This window comes from Squalius cephalus (genome assembly GCF_949319135.1).
Source record: "Squalius cephalus genome assembly, chromosome: 2".
Classification (NCBI taxonomy): Eukaryota; Metazoa; Chordata; class Actinopteri; order Cypriniformes; family Leuciscidae; genus Squalius; species Squalius cephalus.
In genome coordinates, this window is record NC_137123.1 from 41,431,277 (window position 1) to 41,458,992 (window position 27,716).

Here is a 27,716-nt window from a genome sequence, read left to right on the forward strand (position 1 = left end):
CAAGATCGGATGAACCACGTGTCCGCCATTTTGAATTTTGTCATAATTTGCAATAACTTTTAAACTATTTGACATATCTTCACAAAATTTAGTATGGATCATCGACACAATGTCCTGAAGGTCCATGAGAAGATTGAGCACAGCGCCACCTAGTGTTCCAGAGATATAAGGTCTTTTGCAAAAATGCTTATAACTCTTGAAAACATTGTTCAAATTTTGATTTCTTTATGTCACTACGTTCTTTGGCTTATGCCGATTCCGCCGACATCTCATTTGTCATTTTCCAACAATGTGACTGTCCGCCATATTGGAACAAATGAAAAACAGTTTTTTCGCTACTCCTCTTTCAAATCTTGCTCAATTTTGCCCAAATTTTGATCAGATGTTCTTTGGACTAAGCCGCACAGAAGTGAGTGAACAGATTTTTGCTATTTTTGCTACCGTTCCCAAGATATTCATCTTCAAAGTTGACCTAGCCTGCATTTTTTGCCTTATGCTAGTTAGCTTAGCAAAATAATTGGTTAGCATGCTAACCAGATGCCATTCTTTCTAATGTGGCTCTTCAGCTATCAGGATAACCATAAGATACATTAGCATTAATCTAGCTTAGCATGCTAATCTCATTAACATGATTTTGTGTGCTTATTCTTACACTGAATCCTCTCCTCTGCAGCTTTGTAAAACACGTCCTCTGAGTGGCGCAATCTGTTCAACCATGTGTCATGAATCCCGAACCATTCTGGTCGTGGGTTCGAGTCCCATCTGGGGCAACTTTGAAATTGTGTATAAAATTGTCATTTGAATTCCTTTATTATCTCGATAAGAGCTGTACTAATGTTTCCTACACTGGGATTAGAAATAAGTGTTTTTTTTCTACATTCTGTGTTCGTTCTCATCAGAACTTCTGTTCATTTTGATTTCATCTGTACTTCTGAACCCATCAGTTCTTCATGTACATTCTATTTCTGCTGTTATTGCTCTTCTGGCTCCGCATTGCGCAACAGCCCTACTGTGCTACAGCGGCTTGGCCCCGTATTGCTGCTTGCAGCTATATTTATTATTATTATTCTTCTTCCCAGTGGAAGTCTATGGCAGCCCTATGAACCGTACATAGGAATATGATGAAATTTGGTACACTTCTAGTGATGCTAAAGAATAGTAATTGGACCAATTTTTGAGCCTCTAGGACCAACTCTATAGCGCCACCACCAGTTAAAAATTTCAATATTTAAATGGTTATAACTTCTGAACCCTTTGATCTAGAGACATGAAACTTAGTACATCTGATTCCTCTCATCATCGTGATCACAACCAATACCTTACATTAAGACTCCGCCCATTACAGTAGTGGCCATTTTGAAAAGTACAGTATTAAGTTTTTTCGCTACTCCTCCTTCAAAATTTGTCCAATTTTCTCCAAAATTTGCTCAAATGATCATTTTACCAAACTACTTTTTCAGAGACTTCGGCATTAGTGTGAATTGTCAGTATGTGATTTTGCATTAGATGTTTTATAAAACAAACGATCATTCAGTTAATTTGTTGAATTCAGAATAAGATGATTGTCCTTATTAGTTGCAGAGGAACCATAGTTTATCTTTCCATGAGATAACAACTCTGCCATAGTAACATCCAACTTAATCACCTGCATTTATCAATCTTATGCACTTAACGTATCCATTCATGGCACTCATTTAGTAGTTGTGATATTTTTGTACATAAAATTCCTGAAAACCTTAAATTTACATAATATTTCTTTTACTGTTAATTCATTATCTGGCGCCCTGAGGTAAAGGTGGTCCTCTGATATTTTTACAGGGTTTAGAACGACAATAACTGGGTTAAACACAGTGTGAATGGCCCTAAATAGTAAAATAAAATTAAACATCAAAAGTCATTAAATTATTATTTATTAAAATAAGAAAACACATGTAACCATTTGTATGTGCCATTTACTCAGAATCTGCAACTAGAATTATGTTACTCAATAGTATGACTAAGGACTTTTTTAATCTGTGACAACCACAAATGCACATAATTATTTTAAAACATTTATTCAAAGTACTGACATTCTAAATCAGAAAGCAGGAGAATTCAGAATTTTCTAAAAAACAAAACAAATGCAAGTTCCACATAAACACTTATTGACAGGAAAACAGCTTAATTGCAGATAATAAAATAAAAAAATGAAATACATGACTACATTAATAGTAAGCAATCTACGATTGGTTTAGGATATTTTGTCACGTACAAGCTGATTCAATGGCGTGTAATAATTCATGACAGTTTCACATTAACACAGGGCCTGGTTCATGCCATTTCTGTCCATTTTAGACATAAATAGTCAGTTGGTCATATGGTAATTTACAAGAAATCATGAGTCAAGGTGCTCCAATCTGTACATGTGTTAGCATAATTTCCAGAGAAAACTAATATTAGTATCTATGTCGTTTGTTGTTTGGCCCATCAAAGTTGCCCCTAACTGGACTTCCTCTCCCAAAGCCACTTTGGCCAACCACACCAGGAACAGGACCTGCCCCAATCACCATGGATGAGTGCTGCTGCTGCTGAGGGGAGTCAACACCAGTCCGCCCAGACGCGGGAGAACCCATCGGAAGACCTCCTCCTTCAGAAAACCGCTCATTATGCTGAATATAAAAAATAGGTAGGGCATATTTGTAGAAAGCAATTGTTTGAATATGATGCTATTTTATATTAACCATATAATATTTTAGTTGTTGCATAAACAAGTTGTCCAAAAATAAGCAAAAATGTCAAATGTCAAATTATTGACTATATTTTGAGCCAAAGGTCTTGATGGTTTTGAAAAAGGTTAATGATTTTCAGTTTTGGTCAAGGTAATTAAAGCAACAGTTTTTCAATAATGAAAGAATATATAAATGTATGGTATTTGCATAAAATGTGCCCCCTGCTGTTGGGGCCAAAGGGACAATAATTAACATGATAGTAAACAGCTGGCTGACCTTTCCAGTTGTTGAAATGACATGGTTAGATTCAGATGGTAAATATCATATATCAAGTTGTCCACCATCACAATCATCATATTTATAATGAAACCATCATATTTAAAAATAAATAAATATATTATTCATATAATATAATAAAATATCATATTTATTTGCTTTTTTAAAATAATTTTGTTTCTGTACTTATTTGAACATACACTATATTGCCAAAAGTTTTGGGACACCTGCCTTTACATGCACATGAACTTTAATGAAATCCCATTCTTAATCCATAGGGTTTAATATGGAGTTGGCCCACCCTTTACAGCTATAACAGCTTCAATTCTTCTGGGAAGGCTTTCCACAAGGTTTAGGAGTGTGTTTATGGGAATTTTTGACCATTCTTCTAGAAGCGCATTTGTGAGGTCAGGCACTGATGTTAGACGAAAAGGCCTGGCTCACAGTCTCCGCTCTAATTCATCCCAAAGGTGTTCTATCGGGTTGAGGTCAGGACTCTGTGCAGGCCAGTCAAGTTCCTCCACACCAAACTCGCTCATCCATGTCTTTATGGACCTTGCTTTGTGCACTGGTGAGCATTCATGTTGGAACAGGAAGGGGCCATCCCCAAACTGTTCCCACAAAGTTGGGAGCACGAAATTGTCCAAAATGTATTGTTATGCTGAAGCTTTAAGAGTTCAGGAACTAGTTCTGGAACTAGGGGGCCAAGCCAAACCCCTGAAAAAACACACACACAAAAAAACACACCATAATCCCCCCTCCACTAAACTTTACACTTGGCATAATGCAGTCAGGCAAGTACCGTTCTCCTGGCAACCACCAAACCCAGAGTCGTCCATCAAATTACCAGACAGAGAAGCGTGATTCATCACTCCAGAGAACACGCCTCCGCTGCTCTAGAGTCCAGTAGCGGCGTGCTTTACACCACTGCATCCGATGATTTGCATTGCACTTGGTGATGTAATTCTTGGATGGCTATGGAAACCCATTCCATGAAGCTCTCTATGTACTGTTCTTGAGCTAATCTGAAGGCCACATGAAGTTTGGAGGTCTGTAGCTACTGACTTTGCAGAAAGTTGGCGACTTCTGCACACTGTGCGTCTCAGCATGTGCTGACCCCACTTTGTGATTTTACGTGGCCTACCACTTCGTGGCTGAGTTGCTGTTGTTCCCAATTGCTTCCACTTTGTCATAATACCACTAAGAGTAGACCGTGGAATATTTAGTAGTGAGGAAATTTTATGAATGGACTTATTGCACAGGTAGCAACCTATCACTGTACCACGCTTGAATTCACTGAGCTCCTGAGAGCGACCCATTCTTTCAAAAATGTTTGTAGAAGCAGTCATGTTTTTTCATCATGCCTAGGTGCTTGATTTTATACAACTGTGGCCATGGAAGTAATTGGAACACCTGAATTTAATGATTTGGAGGGGTGTCCCAATACTTTTGGCAATATAGTGTATTTTAATGACAGTATATTTATTGAACAAAAATACATTCTTTTATTTATCAAAATAAACCGAAAATAGTACAAAATATCGCTCAAGTGATTGTTTTGAACAAGTATTAACTTAGACATTATTAAAACATTACTTTAACTAAAATGTGACCTTGACAGTTGCCATATCATAAAATCTGTTGCTCCATCAATCTGTTGCTCCATCAATGTTCATTAAAAACATATATATTTTTTCTGCAATCATACGCTATAAGTGAAAAGCACTTTCTTTTTTATGGTGTACCTTTAATAATATAATATTTTATTATATGATTTGCGATATACAAATAAATGCCTACATTCACTATTATAGTTTTGTAATCCTGCACAAATGACAAAAAAAAAAACAAAGAATAATAATAAAAAGTGTACCGAAAACATACTGAATCATGACCTCAACACCAAAGTACATACCGAACCGTCATTTTGTGTACCGTTATATTCCCAGTTATAACATGGCTGACAATACACTGCTATACACTAAATAAAGGCTGAGATGGTATTGCAATTATAGTACAGATACTGTACAATTATAGATGCCAAACATAAATACATTACCATCACTCCGTTATCTGGAATCAGGTGTGTCCCCATATTTGATCCCTCAGACCCCATGGCTCCAACTCGGCCTGCTATGCCCATCATTTGTGAGGGGCCTTGGTTACTGCTAACCGCAGCAACAGGGTTAAATGAATCTACATAAGACAATGTACAATTGACATTCACTGAGAGGGCTAAAAGATTTAATGAAACTAAAAATATATTACAATCATACAATCTGTGACACCTTACATTAAAATAAAAAAAGTAATATTTGGGACTGTACATTACTTCGCTGCAATTAACACTAAAAAACAAGAAAGACGAATAAAACTAGAAAATACAAAATATAACAAAAAAATTGGCGTGACAAATGTAGAAATCAAATGTGGAAGTATGATGTCCTTTGTAACCGCTTATCAAAAAGTATTACACAATAGCAATCAAATGTGGAAGTATGATGTCCTTTGTAACCGCACATCAAAAAGTATTACACAATAGCAAGACAAAAGACAAGGACAAAAAATAATTACTGAAGGCTTTTTCAAACCAAACACAATGTGAAAAAGTGAAGAAAATATGCATCAGGCTGAAGTAAACACTAATTTGTGCAAATTCAGAAAAGATCTGAACTTAAGATGTGAAAATTTCTCTAAAGTGAGAATTTTTACGCATAAAGTGATAATGCATAAAGTAATAACGCATAAAGTACATTTGTATTTAACACATTAAATTATTGCAGGTTGGCAAAAAAAGAAAAGAAAAGGTGTTTGTATTTGCCTGTGTTATTTATTAATGTTAAATCTGCATTTGTGTGAGCAAAAAATAAATAAATAAATAAAATCAGTCTCTGTCTGGTGTCTATTTAAACAGCGAATACTAGAACTGTCTGGAGTCGATTTAAACAGCACACATAACATACAATTATATCATTCAGATTAATAGTTTTTAAATGAATTAATTATTTTAATCTTTTAACTGCTCCATATATATATACACACATATATACACACTCACCTAAAGGATTATTAGGAACACCATACTAATACTGTGATTGACCCCCTTTCGCCTTCAGAACTGCCTTAATTCTACGTGGCATTGATTCAACAAGGTGCTGAAAGCATTCTTTAGAAATGTTGGCCCATATTGATAGGATAGCATCTTGCAGTTGATGGAGATTTGTGGGATGCACATCCAGGGCACGAAGCTCCCGTTCCACCACATCCCAAAGATGCTCTACTGGGTTGAGATCTGGTGACTGTGGGGGCCATTTTAGTACAGTGAACTCATTGTCATGTTCAAGAAACCAATTTGAAATGATTCGAGCTTTGTGACATGGTGCATTATCCTGCTGGAAGTAGCCATCAGAGGATGGGTACATGGTGGTCATAAAGGGATGGACATGGTCAGAAACAATGCTCAGGTAGGCCGTGGCATTTAAACGATGCCCAATTGGCACTAAGGGGCCTAAAGTGTGCCAAGAAAACATCCCCCACACCATTACACCACCACCACCAGCCTGCACAGTGGTAACAAGGCATGATGGATCCATGTTCTCATTCTGTTTACGCCAAATTCTGACTCTGCCATCTGAATGTCTCAACAGAAATCGAGACTCATCAGACCAGGCAACATTTTTCCAGTCTTCAACTGTCCAATTTTGGTGAGCTCGTGCAAATTGTAGCCTCTTTTTCCTATTTGTAGTGGGGATGAGTGGTACCCGGTGGGGTCTTCTGCTGTTGTAGCCCATCCGCCTCAAGGTTGTGCGTGTTGTGGCTTCACAAATGCTTTGCTGCATACCTCGGTTGTAACGAGTGGTTATTTCAGTCAAAGCTGCTCTTCTATCAGCTTGAATCAGTCGGCCCATTCTCCTCTGACCTCTAGCATCAACAAGGCATTTTCGCCCACAGGACTGCCGCATACTGGATGTTTTTCCCTTTTCCCACCATTCTTTGTAAACCCTAGAAATGGTTGGCGTGAAAATCCCAGTAACTGAGCAGATTGTGAAATACTCAGACCGGCCCGTCTGGCACCAACAACCATGCCACGCTCAAAATTGCTTAAATCTCCTTTCTTTCCCATTCTGACATTCAGTTTGGAGTTCAGGAGATTGTCTTGACCAGGACCACACCCCTAAATGCATTGAAGCAACTGCCATGTGATTGGTTGATTAGATAATTGCATTAATGAGAAATTGAACAGGTGTTCCTAATAATCCTTTAGGTGAGTGTGTATATATATATATATATATATATATATATATATATATATATATATATATATATACATATATATACACGCTTCAAGTCGCCATGAAATGGAAATGGTCAATTTTTTTTTTTTTTATTCAGTGATTTATTATAAATGATTTATCTGTGCACATTTTTTTTTTTTTCATTAATGTGAGTCAAAATCTTTAGTCAAAATATATTTCCCTCCCTCTTGCAGCAACATCACTTCTGTTTACTGGCGTGAGGGAGGGGCAACCTGCCACTCACATAAGATCGATCAATAGCAAACCACAACCATCCAATTCCACATGGATAAAATTAAAAAGAATATTGAAGGGGATTAATTATATAGGAATCCATTTTTTCCATTCAAAATCTTCTTTGCGATAAGCATTACTGTTTGGTGTGAAAAAGCCTTCAATCTGAAACTGAGATTAGAGACTGACTGATTAAAAATAAAAATAAAAAATAATAAAAAATAATAATATTTCCCTGTTAAAACAGAATAAGATTTTTCCAGGTTAACAAACCAGACAACACACTTTCGTAAAAAGAGGCAAATTCACGCTTCAACATTTAAATGCCCATGCAAGTGATGCACAGCCCCAAAAATGTAATCAAATATAAAAGACAGCTCACACAGCAGTTTCCAATTGCATATGGAGTCTCAATATGATCATACCTCCCATATTAATGGCTCCACGGGTACCCATTTCATTCATTCTCATATCCTGTTCTCTCTGAAAGTGAAGGAGAAGTTTTTAATAAGCCTCAGTCCACATAGAACTAAGAACTTAAATAATGTAACCAATTATGAAGTCTTTACAAAATAATTAAGGATTTAGTACACGACAGCAGCATACATATTGTACTCAACCAGAATGTGTTTTCAGTAGCGGTGGGAAATGCATGTCCGCTCTTAATCGCTAGGTGCCGCTATAATAGTTCCCACATTATTTAAAGGTTCAATAAGTGATTTTTGAAAAACACACCAAAATACATTTGTAACCAAACAACAGTAAGGTGAGTATACACTCATGATGGGGGAGGAGAGGGAGCTCAGTGCACAAGACATTAGCAGAACAACTATAGAAAGAGAGATGGCAGAGAAAATAGAAAAGAGGAAAAGGCCAGGGGAATATAACTTTAAAAAGAAGGGTTACAATCAGGCAAGAGGTAAGGCCCAGGTTAATATCAGAGAAGCTTTACAGTGCTTGAGAGAGCTTAAGGAGCAGGAAGGCCTGAAAACAGTCCAGGTTGCTTTATTTCTTCTTGATACGCGAGTAACATTGGTATTGCTGTGTTTCACAGAAATAACATATGCTGTCTTTTGCTTGAATAGACTCATGTGTCATCTTCACTTGGTTGTTCATTTGCAGCATTATTATTATTATTAGGGTCCAAGCCCTGAAAGGGCGAAGGCCCTATTGTTTCCGGAAGGATTATTTTTAGGGCCCAAGCCCTGAAAGGGCGAAGGCCCTATTGTTTCCGGTAGGATTATTTATTAGGGCCCAAGCCCTGAAAGGGCGAAGGCCCTATTGTTTCCGGAAGGATTATTAGGGCCCAAGCCCTGAAAGGGCGAAGGCCCTATTGTTTTCGGTAGGATTATTATTAGGGCCCAAGCCCTGAAAGGGCGAAGGCCCTATTGTTTTCCTAAGGATTATTAGGGCCCAAGCCCTGAAAGGGCGAAGGCCCTATTGTTTTCATTAGGATTATTAGGGCCCAAGCCCTGAAAGGGCGAAGGCCCTATTGTTTTCGGTAGGATTATTTATTATTAGGGCCCAAGCCCTGAAAGGGCGAAGGCCCTATTGTTTTTGGTAGGATTATTAGGGCCCAAGCCCTGAAAGGGCGAAGGCCCTATTGTTTTCGGTAGGATTATTTATTATTATTATTATTTATTATTTTTCTGTCAACCTTTCGGGCACTTTTGGGGCCCTTAACATGCTCGAAAACTCTTGAAACTTTGCACACGGGTCAGAACCCGACATTGAGGATGCTAAATTGCGGACGGATTTTTGATATCTCAAACGGTTTGGCCGTGGCGAGGAAACGAATTTATGGCGAGAAAAGAGAAACAGGAAGGGTGTTATAACTTCTGCATACATTGACTGATCTTGATAAAACGTCAGCAGTGTGTTCATGGTAAAAGGCCGATCACATGGATGTGACAATTGTGAGTCAAAGTTATAGCGCCACCAACTGGCAGCAGGAAGTGTGTCACTTTCAAACTGCTTTGAAATCACCCTCTTATATTTACCCGATTTCCTTCAAACTTTATGTGTATAATGTAGACACACGGCATATGTAGACCTGTGAAAGGATTATTGAAATCTTAGATACTGTTGCCGTGGCAACGCATCAAACTTTAATATTCTTTTTTGATGCTTTTGAGACTCTTAACATACTTGAAATTGGATGAAACTCGACAGACACATCACATTTTTTAGCCAGTAGACATGTGCAAAGTTTCAGAAACGGGGGTGGTAAGGGGCTCAGTAGCGCCACCTTTTGACAAAATTGGGGGGGTTAGTTTTACATAGAATCACAAAACTTTCTACGTATATTGGTCTCATCGAGCCGGACAACTTTCTAATTTACAGTCATTAGCCACGACCAATAGGAAGTCAGATATTTTGGTTTGAATGTGGATTTTCTGGAGAATTTTCTCTCTCTCTGTCTGTGTGTGTGTGTGAGGGGTGGGGGGATTTGTCTATTGAGTTTAATGTTTGTTTTTCAAGGTTTCAGGGGATTTTGGAACCCTTAACGTGCTCGAAAACTCTTGAAACTTTGCACACAGGTCAGAACCCACGGCCATCAGGGCCGGGCTGAAGCTGGTACCCGGGCGTAGCAGGGGGGCTCAACAGCGCCCCCTTGAACGGGGTCTGAAAACTTGGTCCATAGATCAAACACGCTTGCATGAATTAATATGAAACTCGGTACACATCAGTGATGCGCGGGTTGATCCGAAATGAGCGGGTGCCTGCGGTAACCCGCGGTTACGAGTCATCCAAAAATATTTTTTATGATATTCGGGTTGCGGTCGGTCGGGTCGTTTGAAATAAAGATGCCAATTAAACCTTTGTAATTTCTATAGTACAAGAGAGCATATGAGCGGAGTGGAGCGGTGAGAATCTCCGCTCATCACTCACGGAACTGTTCACCCCTCCGCTCCTCCGCTCAAAGCTACATCAGGCCGCTCCGCTCATATCGCTCAGCGCTCAACGCAGTTTGCTCCGCGCTCCACTCAAATCGCCCCCCGCTCGCTCCAAAAAAGGGAAAAAAATCTACATGTATATCACTTTTAGCTTAGACCACAGCCTTACCTCCTAAAGAACTAATGAGCAACAACAACATTTTTCAAATAGAAATGTTTTATTTCAAATTACAAATTAGGCCTATGTAAGAAGGAATAGCCTACAAAGTCCTGTAAAATTAAACGAATAAATGGGCCTAATAATATAAATAACAATTATATAAACAAAAATATAGCCTACATAAAAATTTTAAAAGTAAATTTACTATTAGGCCAGAATTTTGATAAGTGAACTTTTGCGCAACGCGCACGATTAAAATTTAAATGGGCTTATCCTATATCCATTGTAGGCCTACACACAAACTGCTGTAAAATAAAACGAATAAATGGGCCTAATAATATAAATAAAAGGTATATAAACAAAAAATATAAAAAAATATACGTAAACGTTTTAAAAGTAGGCTAGACTAAATTAACTTTAAGGCCAACATTCTTATAACTGATTTTTTGCGCAGCGCGCAGGATTAAAATTTAAAAATGGGCTTGTATCAATTGTTTGAATATTATTTACACTTTGTTACAAGTTACCGTATTCAATTTGCTAACCTTTTGCTTTCTTCCCAGCGTGTTCACATAGCACACTGCATGTTTTCGAGAGATGTGTCTTTTTAGATTCCAAAATGAATCTTTACTGACTGAAATGATGTCTCCACATTCGTTTTCTTCTACCACATTATAGTTAGTTTTATATTATAGTACACCTGTATAACTTATTATTTTCCTTTTTGAAGTAGGCTACTTTTTGAACTCCATTATTGAGCAGAGTTTTGACTGAAAATAGAATCCATCTTGCAGTCATCAACAGTAGACTGAGTCAGGCTAGACTGAGCATGCTTCAGAATCGTGGTGTGCGCAGGAGCAAAATTGGAGGGGGAAATAGGGCGACGCTCCGTCCTTTTAAAAATGCCGCTCTGCGCTCTGTCCAAGATCCGCCCGCTCGGGCTCCCCGCTCGCTCCCGCTCCACTCCGCTCACATGCTCCACAATTTTCTATGAAATACATAGGCCTACACTTTATTGGCTGAATAACTGGCGCGAAGATGATGCACAAGCTCAGTCTGCAGGTAGAGATGGAGGCGGCAAGAGAAAAGTTGAAGACTGGGGAGTGGAAGCTCCGCAAATAGCCTACACACAAAGTGTGGGAGACATTTGCCGAAATAATGAAAGATGATGACCAAAGTGCTGGTTTTGTCATGTGTACTTCTTGCTATGCATTTACTACTTTTAAAAATTGCGGGTCAGGAAGCGGGTCGGGTACAATATTTTCTTCTTTTTTTTTTTGCGGTCCGAGTTGCGGGCAGGTTAGTTGAAAACGTCGGTCGGGTGCGGGTTGTTTATACATTGACCCGCGCATCACTGGTACACATATAGATCTCATCGGGCCAAACAACTTTCCCCCGGTCAAGTTTTACGCCAGCCCAACAGGAAGTCGGCTATTATGGGTTGTTTGGAAAACGCTTGCTGTGGAATGTGAAGTACTCCTCCTAGAGAATTCATCCGGTCCCCACCAAACTCGGTGTGCATGAAGTCAATACACTGAGGATTCTAAATTGCGGACGGATTTTTGATATCTCGAACGGTTTGGCCGTGGCGAGGAAACGAATTTATGGCGAGAAAAGAGAAACACGAAGTGGTAAAACTTCTGCATACATTAACTGATCTTGATGAAACTTTAGCAGTGTGTTTGTGGTAAGAGGCCGATCAGATGGATGTAACTATTGTGAGTCAAAGTTATAGCGCCACCAACTGGCAGCAGGAAGTGTGTCACTTTCAAAATGCTTTTGACAAAAGTGGGGGGGTTAGTTGTATATACAGTAACAAAAATCAGTACGTACATTGGTCTCATCGAGCCGGACAACTTTCTAATTTCCAGTAATTAGCTCTGACCAACAGGAAGTCAGATATTTAGGTCTGAATGTGGATTTTTGGGATATTTCAGACTCTGAGTTAGCTCCTAAGTGGTTTATTTTATTCACACCAAACTTTTTCAACACGATGAAAATACATTAAAGATGCTAAATTGTGAACGGATATTAAATATTTCAAACGTTTTTGATATAGTGAGGGATTAAAGTAATGTACAAAAAGGAAACACAAACCTTATATCTTCTAAAAATGCAATTATAAACCATTTATTTCTATATAAAAGTATACAAATATCACAACTAAACTCATTTTATTCTTTTTTTTTTTTTAATTTAAGAATTAAGTTTAAGTTTAAAAAGAGCCAGAACAGTTGTTTAGTCCAAAAAATAAATATAAATCAAGTCATACATAGTGCTATACTGCAGTCTTGTGTTCAAAATCAGGTAGGCCTATAGTATTTATATATAAATATATTAGGGATGTGACTCTGGAAATATTTCCCCACCGGTTAATCAACGTGCTTCGCTAACTTAAAAACGAAAGTAAAATATGTTCGTCCGCACTGACATTGATAATGGTTGAGCGAGCGTTTTCAATGAATTCCTATGGATGGCTCTGTTCTTCTCGTTCGCGCACGCGAACCGGTATGAATGCCCGTGCAGCAGTGAGCATTTTAGTTTAATTTTAAAATTAGCGCCTTTCGGGGGGTGGATTGCTTGAATTTATTTGACAAAAGCACAATATTGTGTTTTATTGTGACTGTACACAAATATAAGTTAACACTTTGCAGTTTGAAAGATGTCCTAAATGACGGAGTATGTTTTTATGTGTCCACTGTTCAATCGCGCCCGTGCCACACACAACACACACACACACACACACACACACACACACACACACACACACACACACACACACACACACACACACACACACACACACACACACACACACACACACACACACACACACACACACACACACTCCAGCATTGCAATCTTGACATGGCAGCCTGGTCATTATAGCCTTAATAAAATATAATAATAAAATAGTTACACTAAAAATTACACTGCTCTGTTTAAATAGTCAGTAGTACAATTTCTACCATTCACGGTAAGCACCGCTACACTGTGATGTTTCCAAGCACATTTTTGCGCGTGTTAAGAGGATGATTTTTTCCGTTGATATTGGAACACGAGTGAAGTACAAAGCCTATAATAAAGAAAAAGTTTAGCATCCAAATACATCGCAAATGCTGAAACATTTTGATTCTAATGAGAGGGTTACGTGAGTCCAACAGTGCTTACTTTCGTTTTTATTTTTACATTAAATTTAAAAGATTTGTTGTGGAATATTTTGAGTGTATCATAAAATCAGAATAAGGTAATAAGGTTTCTGTCTTTTATATATATATATATATATATATATATATATATATATATATATATATATATATATACACACATATATATATATAAAAAATATATAAATATAATATAATATAATATAATATAATATATATATATATATATATATATATATATATATATATATATATATATATGCATATATATATATATATATATATATATATATATATATAGCTGCGAGCAGCGATGAAGGGCCAAAGCCGGTGGCACCGCCACCCCGGTGCCTTTAGGTAACTAAAGGCACAGGGGTTGCGGTGCCACCTGCTTGGGCCCGTAATCGCTGCTCGCAGCTATATTTAGGGGTTCAAGCACGAAGTGCTGAAACCCTATTGTAATTGTAAGGATTTTTATTATTAGGGGTTCAAGCACGTAGTGCTGAAACCCTATTGTAATTGTACTGATTAGGGGTTCAAGCACGAAGTGCTGAAACCCTATTGTAATTGTCCTGATTTTTAGGGGTTCAAGCACGAAGTGCTGAAACCCTATTGTAATTGTACTGATTTTTAGGGGTTCAAGCATGAAATGCTGAAACCCTATTGTAATTGTACTGATTTTTATTATTAGGGGTTCAAGCACGAAGTGCTGAAACCCTATTGTAATTGTAAGGATTTTTAGGGGTTCAAGCACAAAGTGCTGAAACCCTATTGTAATTGTGCTGATTTTTATTAGGGGTTCAAGCACGAAGTGCTGAAACCCTATTGTAATTGTACTGATTTTTATTATTATTATTATTCTCCCCTAAAACGCATCGTGCAGCCCAAACCGTAAATGCTGGAACCTTGAAACTTGGCCAAATGGTAGTACTCAATTTGGGGAGAACCTATCAAAGTATGACGCCGATTGGCCCATAGGTGGCGCTATAGCAACCAAAAGCGCGAAACTGCTCATAACTCCTAGACGGTATGTCGTAGACTCAAGTGTCTTATATCATTGGAAAGCTGGACTCCTGAAGGTCAAAACGTATATCTCCGATTTCATTTTTGATATGCAAATTTTTCCGCCATTTTGAATTTTGTCAAAAACCTACTTTTGCGAACTAGTCCCTGGTTTTTAGCCCGATCGGATCCAAACCAGTGCAGAAATGTTCTCTGGAGTTTGAATATCAATAATTATCGAAAAAAAGTCGAAATTTCGATTCCTGGTCGCTAGGGGGTGATAAATTAATGTTGTGGGAGGAGCCTATTTTACTAAAATGGCTATAACTCAAAAAGGAAATGAGATATCTTCACCAAACTTGGTGCACATGTGTATGAGTTCAATCTGGGGTCACAGTAAAAAAATCGTGACGATTAATCACTAGGTGGCGCTATAACATGAAAAAAACATGAAAAGGGCTATGACCACCTGACCGTTAGTCCGATTGACTTGAAAATTGGTATGCAGTGTCTTGGTCCAAGGTGCCATGTATGTCTATGAGGACATTGGCTTATCTTGAAAAACATGGCCGCCATCGACCAATGAAATTTGAGCACCTATTAGACAAAGTTAATGGAGGCTGATCGGAACGAAACTCGATGGGCATGTTCGTCTCATGGCCCTAGAGCTCTGTAAGAATTTTGAAAGAAATCGGCCACTAGTTGGCGCTAACGAGTTTTATGGCTCTGTAATCACGTGGTGTTACACTCATCCACACAATATGCATATCATTTGATAGATCTGCTCATGCTGAACAACTTTGCCTCAAGAATCATTGCTGTCAATCAAACCGTTCATTAAATATTCACGAATATGTCTAAAACCTACTTTTGCGAACTAGTCCTAGGTTTTTCGCCCGATCGGAACCAGACCAGTCTAGGACAATTCTCTGGACTCTCTAGATCAATAATTATCAAAAAAAAGTTGAACTTTTGCATTTGTATGGCTGTAATAGGGTCATTTATAAAATGGGTGTGGCAAAATACACTCAAAAGCCTATAAATCCTAAATGAAAACTCAGAACTTCACAAAAATTGGTCAGCCTATGTGTCATAACATCATTAACAAGCATGCAAAATTTTATGGAGATCGGACGATAGGTGGCGCTATAACTGTTAAAAAGCTTTAAAACCATATATTTCCTATGGTATGTTGCCTGTATTGGCTGTAAATGGTCTTTTCCATCTCTGATCATATAATTTTCATATCATAATGTTCAAAACTAGTGCAATACAATTCTCTGGACTCACTAGATCAATAATTGTCAGAAAAAGTTGAACTACTTCATTTGGATAGCTATAATAGGGTCACTTCAAAATGTAGCCTTTACCAAGTGTCCCCGAAAGCCTATATCTCTTTAATGAATGACTCAGACCTTCTTAAAAACAAGTCAGAACATGTGAAATATCACTCTGAACATGCATGAAAATTTTCAGACAGATCAGACCAAATTTGCCTCTATAACAGTTAAAAAGGTGAAAATGATATGATTATAATGGCATGTTAAGCCAATAAGTGGTATTTTACTGCCCCCTGCTGTTTAAAATAGTCATTTTGTCATATTGTTCTATAATTTATATTTAGACTTTATAAAATCACTATTTTAACATTTACAATTACATTTAGTCAAAATCCATCTGTTAAAGTATTAGTATTGACAGTTTGATCACATCATACATTTCAAATGTCTGCATCTACAACATAATGTGTGTGTGTAGTCTTAGGTTTCTGAATAAATTCTGAATCATCTGATTAATAGCTTGCAAAGACTTTGTGAAATGTTTATAGACCATTCAAATATATTTTCATAATGACATATCCCAATAGCATTGAAAAAACAACAACAACATTTGTCTTTGTGTGTGTGTGTGTGTGTGTGTGTGTGTGTGTGTGTGTATGTGTGTGTGTGTGTGTGTGTGTAAACATGCATTATGGAGTTAAAATGGAAAAACTGGTTTGCTTTAGTGCAGAAAAATGGTGAAAATCAAGAAGTTTAAAGTGAAAGTGAGCCAATAAGTGGTCTTCTACTGCCCTCTGCTGGCCATTCTACTTATTAATGAAGTCTACTCATATATGCTTTTGCATTCATTAGACACTAAAAATCACTTATATAACAATAAAACACTAAAAAATCACTTATATAACAATTACTATTGTCGCACAATCATATTTTGTCAGAGTTTATCACTTCATTTTTACTGATACTTCACATAATTGCTAGCAATGTGGTAAATCATGGTAAATCACACTAAAAACATGGTAAATCATAATAAATAATACTAGAATGTGGTGTATCAAGGTAAATCATACTACAATCCTGGTACATCATTCTAGAACATGGTATATCATGGTACATCATGCTAGAACATGGTAAATCATGGTAAACTATGCTAGAACAGGGTAAATCATGGTAAGCCATGATAAATCATAATAAACTATGGTAAATCATGTTAGAATGTGGTATATCATGGTAAATCATGCTAGAACATGGTAAATCATGGTAAACTATGCTAGAACAGGGTAAATCATGGTAAACTATGATAAATCATGGTAAACTATGATAAATCATGATAAACTATGGTAATCCATGCTAGAATCACAGTAAACAATGGTAAATCATACTAGAATGTAGTATATCATGGTAAATTATGCTAGAATATGGCAAATCATGCTAGAATCATAGTAAATAATACTAGAATATGCTAAATTGTTGTGGGAGGAGCCTATTTTACTAAAATGGCTATAACTCAAGAAGTAAATGAGATATCTTCACCAAACTCAGTACACATGTGTATGGGTTCAATTTGAGGTCACAGTAAACAATTCTATGGAGATCGGACCATAGGTGGCGCTATAACTGTTAAAAAGCTTTAAAACCATATATATCACATGGTAAATTGCCTGTATTGGCTGTAAATGGTCTTTTCCATCTATTATGTCAGTGGTTACATGCTTATTAAATAAATCTTAATAACTTTTGATGCTTTTGTGCTTAAATGCCTTAAAGACCTTAACTGCTTGAACCCCGATAAATGCTGCTTGCAGCTTTAATTAGGGGTTCAAGCACGAAGTGCTGAAACCCTATTGTAATTGTGCTGATTTTTATTATTATTATTATTATTATTATTATTAGGGGTTCAAGCACGAAGTGCTGAAACCCTATTGTAATTGTCCTGATTTTTATTATTATTCTTCTGCCGTAAAACGCATCGTGCAGCCCAAACCGTAAGGGCTAGAGCATTGAAACTTTGCCAGATGGTAGTACAAAAATCGAGGAGAGGTTCAGAGATTATGACCCCGATTGGCCCATAGGTGGCGCTATAGCAACCAAAAGCGCAAAACTGCTCATAACTCCTAGACCGTATGTCGTAGACTCAAGTGTCTTATATCATTGGAAAGCTGGACGCCTGACGAACAAAACGTATATCTCCGATTTCATTTCCGTCATGATAGATTTTCCGCCATTTTGAATTTTGTCGAAAATCTACTTTTGCGAACTAGTCCCTGGATTTTTGCCCGATTGGAACCAAACCAGTGCAGAAATGTTCTCTGGAGTCTGAAGATCAATAATTATCGAAAAAAAGTTTAAATTTCGATTCCTGGTCGCTAGGGGGCGCAAAATAATCATTGTGGGAGGAGCCTATTTTACTAAAATGGCTATAACTTAAAAAGTAAATAAGATAGCTTCACCAAACTCGGTACACATATGTATGGGTTCAGTCTGGGGTCACAGTAAAAAAATCGCGACGATTGAACACTAGGTGGCGCTATAACATGAAAAAAACATAAAACAGGCTATAACCACCTGACTGTTTGTCCGATTGACTTGAAAATTGGTATGCAGTGTCTTGGTCCAAGGTGCCATGTATGTCTATGAGGACATTGGCGTATCTCAAAAAACATGGCCGCCATTGGCCAATGAAGTTGAGCACCTATTAGACAAGGTTAACGGAGGCCGATCGGAACGAAACTCGATGGGCATGTTCGACTCATGGCCCTAGAGGTCTGTAAGAATTTTGAAAGAAATCGGCCACTAGTTGGCGCTAACGAGTTTAATGGCTCTGTAATCACGTGGTGTTACACTCATCCACACAATATGCATATCATTTGATAGATCTGCTTATGCTGAACAACTTTGCCTCAAGAACCATTGCTGTCAATCAAACCGTTCATTAATTATTTGCGAATATGTTGAAAACCTACTTTTGCGAACTAGTCCTAGGTTTTTCGCCCGATCGGAACCAGACCAGTCTAGGACAATTCTCTGGACTCTCTATATCAATAATTATCGAAAAAAAGTTGAACTTTTGCATTTGGATGGCTGTAATAGGGTCATTTATAAAATGGGCGTGGCAAAATACACTAAAAACCCTATAAATCCTAAATGAAAACTCAGAACTTCACAGAAATTGGTGAGCATATGTGAAATAACATCATTAACAAGCATGCAAAATTTTATGGAGATCGGACCAAAGGTGGCGCTATAACTGTTAAAAGGCTTTAAAACCATATATTTCCTATGGTAAACTGCCTGTATTGGCTGTAAATGGTCTTTTCCATCTCTGATCATATAATTTTCATATCATAATGTTCAAAACTAGTGCAATACAATTCTCTGGACTCACTAGGTCAATAATTGTCAGAAAAAGTTGAACTACTTCATTTGGATAGTTATAATAGGTTAGCAAGTATCCCTGAAAGCCTATATCTCTTTAATGAATGACTCAGACCTTCTTAAAAAGCCAGTGAAATATCACTCTGAACATGCATGAACATTTTCAGACTGATCGGACAAAATTTGCCTCTATAACAGTTAAAAAGGTGAAAATTATATCAATATAATGGCATATTAAGCCAATAAGTTGTATTTTACTGCCCCCTGCTGTTTAAAATAAAATCACTATTTTAACATTTACAATTACATTTAGTCAAAATCCATCTGTTAAAGTATTAGTATTGACAGTTTGATTACATCATATAGTTCAAATGTCTGTATCTACAACATAATGTGTGTGTGTAGTCTTAGGTTTCGGTATAAATTCTGAATCATCTGATTAATAGCTTACAAAGACTTTGTGAAATGTTTATAGACCATTCAAATATATTTTCATAATGGCATATCCCAATAGTATTGAAAAAACAACAACAACAACATTTGTCTTTGTGTGTGTGTGTGTGTGTGTGTGTGAGAGAGAGAGAGAGCATGCATTATTGAGTTAACATGGAAACACTGGTTTGCTTTAGTGCAGAAAACTTGTGAAAATAATGAAATTTAAAGTGAAAGTGAGCCAATAAGTGGTCTTCTACTGCCCTCTGCTGGCCATTCTACTGATTAATGAAGTCTTTTCACAGGTGCTCACATTCATACTTGGACACTAAAAAATCACTTATATAACAATAACTATTATAACAAAATCATATTTTGTCAGTGTTTATCACTTAATTTGCACTGACACTTCACATAATGGCTAGTAATGTGGTAAATCATGGTAAATCACGCTAGAAACATGGTAAATTATAGTAAATAATACTAAAATGTGGTGTATCAAGGTAAATCATGCTAGAATCCTGGTAAATCATTCTAGAACGTGGTATATCATAGTAAATCATGCTAGAACAGGGTAAATCATGGTAAACCATGGTAAATCATGATAAACTATGGTAAATCATGCTAGAATGTGGTATATCATAGTAAATCATGCTAGAACATGGTAAATCAAGGTAAACCATGGTAAATCATGATAAACTATGGTAAATCATGCTAGAATGTGGTATATCATGGTAAATCATGCTAGAACATGGTAAATCAAGGTAAACTAAAATAAATTCATGGTAAACTATGCTAGAACAGGGTAAATCATGGTAAACCATGGTAAATCATGATAAACTATGGTAAATCATGCTGGAATGTGGTATATCATGGTAAATCATGCTAGAACATGGTAAACTAAGATAAATTCATGGTAAACTATGCTAGAACAGGGTAAATCATGGTAAACCATGGTAAATCATGGTAAACCATGGTAAATAATGCTAGAATGTGTTATAACATGATAAATCATGCTAAAACATGGTATTTTCCATCTATGATGTCAGTGGTTACATGCTTGCTAAATAAAACTTAATAACTTGTGATGCTTTTGTGCTTAAAAACCTTAAACGCCTTAATAGCTTGAACCCCGATAAATGCTGCTTGCAGCTTTAATTATTATTATTAGGGGTTCAAGCACGAAGTGCTGAAACCCTATTGTAATTGTGCTGATTTTTATTATTAGGGGTTCAAGCACGAAGTGCTGAAACCCTATTGTAATTGTGCTGATTTTTATTATTAGGGGTTCAAGCACGAAGTGCTGAAACCCTATTGTAATCGTCCTGATTTTTATTATTATTATTTTTCCGCCATAAAACGCATCGTGCAGCCCAAACCGTAAGACCTAGAGACTTGAAACTTTGCCAGATGGTAGTACTATTGCTCGCTACTCAGATACACGGACTCAGCCCAATCGGCCCATAGGTGGCGCTATAGCAATCAAAAGCGCAAATCTGCTCAGAACTCCCAGACCGTAAGGCGTAGCTTCAAGTGTCTTATATCATTGAAATCCAGAGCTCCTGAAGAAAAAAACGTATATCTCCGATTTCATTTCCGCCATGATAGATTTTTCGCCATTTTGAATTTTGTCAAAAACCTACTTTTGCGAACTAGTCCCTGGTTTTTCGCCCGATCGGAACCAAACCAGTGCGGAATTGTTCTCTGGAGTCTGAAGATCAATAATTATCGAAAAAAAGTTGAAATTTCGATTAATGGTCGCTAGGGGGTGCAAAATTAACGTTGTGGGAGGAGCCTATTTTACTAAAATGGCTATAACTCAAGAAGTAATTAAGTAAACTTCACCAAACTTGGTACACATGTGTAAGAGGTCAATCTGAGGTCACAGTAAAAAAATTGCGTCGATTGGCCACATGGTGGCGCTATAAAACAAATAAAAACATAGACAACTGACCGTTTTTCCGAATGACTTGAAATTTGGTATGCAGTGTCTTGGCCCAAGGGGCCATGTATGTCTAAAAGGATATTGGCGTATCTCGAAAAACATGGCCGCCATTGGCCAATGAGGTTTGAGCACCGTTAACGAAGTCCGATCGGAGCGAAACTCGATGGGCATGTTCGGCTCAAGCCCCTAGAGGTCTGTAAGAATTTTGAAAGAAATCGGCCACTAGTTGGCGCTAACGAGTTTTAAGGCTCTGTAATCACGTGGTGTTACACTTATCATCACAAAATGCATATCATCTGATAGATCTGCTCATGCTGAACAACTTTGCCTCAAGAACCATCACTGTCAATCAAACTGTTCATTAAATATTCATGAATATGTTAAAAACCTACTTTTGCGAACTAGTCCCTGGTTTTTCGCCCGATCAGAACCAGACCAGTCTAGGACAATTCTCTGGACTCTCTAGATCAATAATTATCGAAAAAAAGTTGAACTTTTGCATTTTTCGCATGGGTATAATTGGGTCATAAAGAAAATGGGCGTGGCAAAATGCACTCAGAAGCCTATAAATCCTAAACGAAAACTCAGAACTTCACGAAAATGGGTGAGCATATGTGCCATAACATTCTAAACAAGCATGCAAAATTTCATGTAGATCGGACCATAGGTGGCGCTATAACTGGCAAAAAGGTTTGAAAACTACATATTTCCTATGGTAAATTGCCTATATTGGCTGTAAATGGATTTTTCCATCTATAATTTCAGTGGTTAAAAGCTTGTTAAATAAAACGTAATGTCTTAAATGCTTATGTGCTTAAAGGCCTTAAATGCTTGAACCCCGATAAATGCTGCTTGCAGCTTTAATTATTATTATTATTATTATTATTATTATTCCGCCGTAAAACGCATCGTGCAGCCCAAACCGTAAGGGCTAGAGCTTTGAAACTTTGCCATATGGTAGTACAAAAATCGAGGAGAGGTTATCAAATTATGACCCCGATTGGCCCATAGGTGGCGCTATAGCAACCAAAAGCGCAAAACTGCTCATAACTCCTAGACCTTAAGTCATAGACTCAAGTGTCTTATATCATTGGAAAGCTGGACGCCTGACGAACAAAACGTATATCTCCGATTTTATTTCCGCCATGATAGATTTTCCGCCATTTTGAATTTTGTCGAAAATCTACTTTTGCGAACTAGTCCCTGGTTTTTCGCCCGATCGGAACCAAACCAGTGCAGAATTGTTCTCTGGAGTCTGAAGATCAATAATTATCGAAAAAAAGTTGAAATTTCGATTCACGGTCGCTAGGGGGTGCAAAATTAACGTTGTGGGAGGAGCCTATTTTACTAAAATGGCTATAACTCCAGAAGTAAAAGAGGTATTTTAACCAAACTTGGTACACATGTGTAAGAGGTCACTCTGAGGTCACGGTAAAAAAATCGCGGCGATTGGCCACATGGTGGCGCTATAACATGAAAAAAACATAAAACAGGCTATAACCACCTGACCGTTAGTCCGATTGACTTGAAAATTGGTATGCAGTGTCTTGGTCCAAGGTGCCATGTATGTCTATGAGGACATTGGCGTATCTCAAAAAACATGGCCGCCATCGGCCAATGAAGTTTGAGCACCGATTAGACAAGGTTAACGGAGGCCGATCGGAACGAAACTCGATGGGCATGTTCGTCTCATGGCCCTAGAGGTCTGTAAGAATTTTGAAAGAAATCGGCCACTAGTTGGCGCTAACGAGTTTTATGGCTCTGTAATCACGTGGTGTTACACTCATCCACACAATATGCATATCATTTGATAGATCTGCTCATGCTGAAAAACTTTGCCTCAAGAACCATTGCTGTCAATCAAACCGTTCATTAAATATTCACGAATATGTCTAAAACCTACTTTTGCAAACTAGTCCTAGGTTTTTCGCCCGATCGGAACCAGACCAGTCTAGGACAATTCTCTGGACTCTCTAGATCAATAATTATCAAAAAAAAGTTGAACTTTTGCATTTGTATGGCTGTAATAGGGTCATTTATAAAATGGGTGTGGCAAAATACACTCAAAAGCCTATAAATCCTAAATGAAAACTCAGAACTTCACAAAAATTGGTCAGCCTATGTGTCATAACATCATTAACAAGCATGCAAAATTTTATGGAGATCGGACGATAGGTGGCGCTATAACTGTTAAAAAGCTTTAAAACCATATATTTCCTATGGTATGTTGCCTGTATTGGCTGTAAATGGTCTTTTCCATCTCTGATCATATAATTTTCATATCATAATGTTCAAAACTAGTGCAATACAATTCTCTGGACTCACTAGATCAATAATTGTCAGAAAAAGTTGAACTACTTCATTTGGATAGCTATAATAGGTTCACTTCAAAATGTAGCCTTTACCAAGTGTCCCCGAAAGCCTATATCTCTTTAATGAATGACTCAGACCTTCTTAAAAACAAGTCAGAACATGTGGAATATCACTCGGAACATGCATGAAAATTTTCAGACAGATCAGACAAAATTTGCCTCTATAACAGTTAAAAAGGTGAAAATGATATGATTATAATGGCATGTTAAGCCAATAAGTGGTATTTTACTGCCCCCTGCTGTTCAAAATAGTCATTTTGTCATATTGTTCTATAATTTATATTTAGACTTTATAAAATCACTATTTTAACATTTACAATTACATTTAGTCAAAATCCATCTGTTAAAGTATTAGTATTGACAGTTTGATCACATCATACATTTCAAATGTCTGTATCTACAACATAATGTGTGTGTGTAGTCTTAGGTTTCTGAATAAATTCTGAATCATCTGATTAATAGCTTGCAAAGACTTTGTGAAATGTTTATAGACCATTCAAATATATTTTCATAATGACATATCCCAATAGCATTGAAAAAACAACAACAACATTTGTCTTTGTGTGTGTGTGTGTGTGTGTGTGTGTGTGTGTGTGTGTGTGTAAACATGCATTATGGAGTTAAAATGGAAAAACTGGTTTGCTTTAGTGCAGAAAAATGGTGAAAATCAAGAAGTTTAAAGTGAAAGTGAGCCAATAAGTGGTCTTCTACTGCCCTCTGCTGGCCATTCTACTTATTAATGAAGTCTACTCACATATGCATTAGACACTAAAAATCACTTATATAACAATAAAACACTAAAAAATCACTTACATAACAATTACTATTGTAGCACAATCATATTTTGTCAGAGTTGATCACTTCATTTTTACTGATACTTCACATAAGCAATGTGCAAAGCTTATTAGCAATGTGGTAAATCATGGTAAATCACACTAAAAACATGGTAAATCATAATAAATAATACTAGAATGTGGTGTATCAAGGTAAATCATACTACAATCCTGGTACATCATTCTAGAACATGGTATATCATGGTACATCATGCTAGAACATGGTAAATCATGGTAAACTATGCTAGAACAGGGTAAATCATGGTAAGCCATGATAAATCATAATAAACTATGGTAAATCATGTTAGAATGTGGTATATCATGGTAAATCATGCTAGAACATGGTAAATCATGGTAAACTATGCTAGAACAGGGTAAATCATGGTAAACTATGATAAATCATGGTAAACTATGATAAATCATGATAAACTATGGTAATCCATGCTAGAATCACAGTAAACAATGGTAAATCATACTAGAATGTAGTATATCATGGTAAATTATGCTAGAATATGGCAAATTATGCTAGAATCATAGTAAATAATACTAGAATATGCTAAATTGTTGTGGGAGGAGCCTATTTTACTAAAATGGCTATAACTCAAGAAGTAAATGAGATATCTTCACCAAACTCAGTACACATGTGTATGGGTTCAATTTGAGGTCACAGTAAACAATTCTATGGAGATCGGACCATAGGTGGCGCTATAACTGTTAAAAAGCTTTAAAACCATATATATCACATGGTAAATTGCCTGTATTGGCTGTAAATGGTCTTTTCCATCTATTATGTCAGTGGTTACATGCTTATTAAATAAATCTTAATAACTTTTGATGCTTTTGTGCTTAAATGCCTTAAAGGCCTTAACTGCTTGAACCCCGATAAATGCTGCTTGCAGCTTTAATTATTATTATTATTATTATTCCGCCGTAAAACGCATCGTGCAGCCCAAACCGTAAGGGCTAGAGCTTTGAAACTTTGCCATATGGTAGTACAAAAATCGAGGAGAGGTTATCAAATTATGACCCCGATTGGCCCATAGGTGGCGCTATAGCAACCAAAAGCGCGAAACTGCTCATAACTCCTAGACCGTAAGTCCTAGACTCAAGTGTCTTATATCATTGGAAAGCTGGACGCCTGACGAACAAAACGTATATCTCCGATTTTATTTCCGCCATGATAGATTTTCCGCCATTTTGAATTTTGTCGAAAATCTACTTTTGCGAACTAGTCCCTGGTTTTTCGCCCGATCGGAACCAAACCAGTGCAGAATTGTTCTCTGGAATCTGAAGATCAATAATTATCGAAAAAAAGTTGAAATTTCGATTCACGGTCGCTAGGGGGTGCAAAATTAACGTTGTGGGAGGAGCCTATTTTACTAAAATGGCTATAACTCCAGAAGTAAAAGAGGTATTTTAACCAAACTTGGTACACATGTGTAAGAGGTCCATCTGAGGTCACGGTAAAAAAATCGCGGCGATTGGCCACATGGTGGCGCTATAACATGAAAAAAACATAAAACAGGCTATAACCACCTGACCGTTAGTCCGATTGACTTGAAAATTGGTATGCAGTGTCTTGGTCCAAGGTGCCATGTATGTCTATGAGGACATTGGCGTATCTCAAAAAACATGGCCGCCATCGGCCAATGAAGTTTGAGCACCGATTAGACAAGGTTAACGGAGGCCGATCGGAACGAAACTCGATGGGCATGTTCGTCTCATGGCCCTAGAGGTCTGTAAGAATTTTGAAAGAAATCGGCCACTAGTTGGCGCTAACGAGTTTTATGGCTCTGTAATCACGTGGTGTTACACTCATCCACACAATATGCATATCATTTGATAGATCTGCTCATGCTGAACAACTTTGCCTCAAGAACCATTGCTGTCAATCAAACCGTTCATTAAATATTCACGAATATGTCTAAAACCTACTTTTGCGAACTAGTCCTAGGTTTTTCGCCCGATCGGAACCAGACCAGTCTAGGACAATTCTCTGGACTCTCTAGATCAATAATTATCAAAAAAAAGTTGAACTTTTGCATTTGCATGGCTGTAATAGGGTCATTTATAAAATGGGTGTGGCAAAATACACTCAAAAGCCTATAAATTCTAAATGAAAACTCAGAACTTCACAAAAATTGGTCAGCCTATGTGTCATAACATCATTAACAAGCATGCAAAATTTTATGGAGATCGGACGATAGGTGGCGCTATAACTGTTAAAAAGCTTTAAAACCATATATTTCCTATGGTATGTTGCCTGTATTGGCTGTAAATGGTCTTTTCCATCTCTGATCATATAATTTTCATATCATAATGTTCAAAACTAGTGCAATACAATTCTCTGGACTCACTAGATCAATAATTGTCAGAAAAAGTTGAACTACTTCATTTGGATAGCTATAATAGGGTCACTTCAAAATGTAGCCTTTACCAAGTGTCCCCGAAAGCCTATATCTCTTTAATGAATGACTCAGACCTTCTTAAAAACAAGTCAGAACATGTGAAATATCACTCTGAACATGCATGAAAATTTTCAGACAGATCAGACAAAATTTGCCTCTATAACAGTTAAAAAGGTGAAAATGATATGATTATAATGGCATGTTAAGCCAATAAGTGGTATTTTACTGCCCCCTGCTGTTTAAAATAGTCATTTTGTCATATTGTTCTATAATTTATATTTAGACTTTATAAAATCACTATTTTAACATTTACAATTACATTTAGTCAAAAT

General features: G+C 37.1%; 1 protein-coding gene across 2 annotated transcripts in view; it reads right to left on the minus strand.

Annotated features, from left to right (window-relative positions):
* Nucleotides 1-1,893: 1,893 nt before the first annotated feature.
* pspc1 (paraspeckle component 1) overlaps nucleotides 1,894-27,716 on the minus strand; it is a 199,134-nt gene continuing 173,311 nt past the window's right edge. The window contains exons 7-9 of one of the 2 annotated variants that reach the window (XM_079863288.1): nucleotides 7,939-7,996; nucleotides 5,044-5,180; nucleotides 1,894-2,648 (exon numbers count right to left, since the gene is read on the minus strand). In XM_079863288.1, the coding sequence (XP_079719414.1) occupies nucleotides 2,436-2,648; nucleotides 5,044-5,180; nucleotides 7,939-7,996 (408 nt within the window). In that variant the 3' untranslated portion in view covers nucleotides 1,894-2,435. The remainder of the gene's footprint in view (nucleotides 2,649-5,043; nucleotides 5,181-7,938; nucleotides 7,997-27,716) is intronic. The other variant, XM_079863289.1, reaches the window with a different exon arrangement.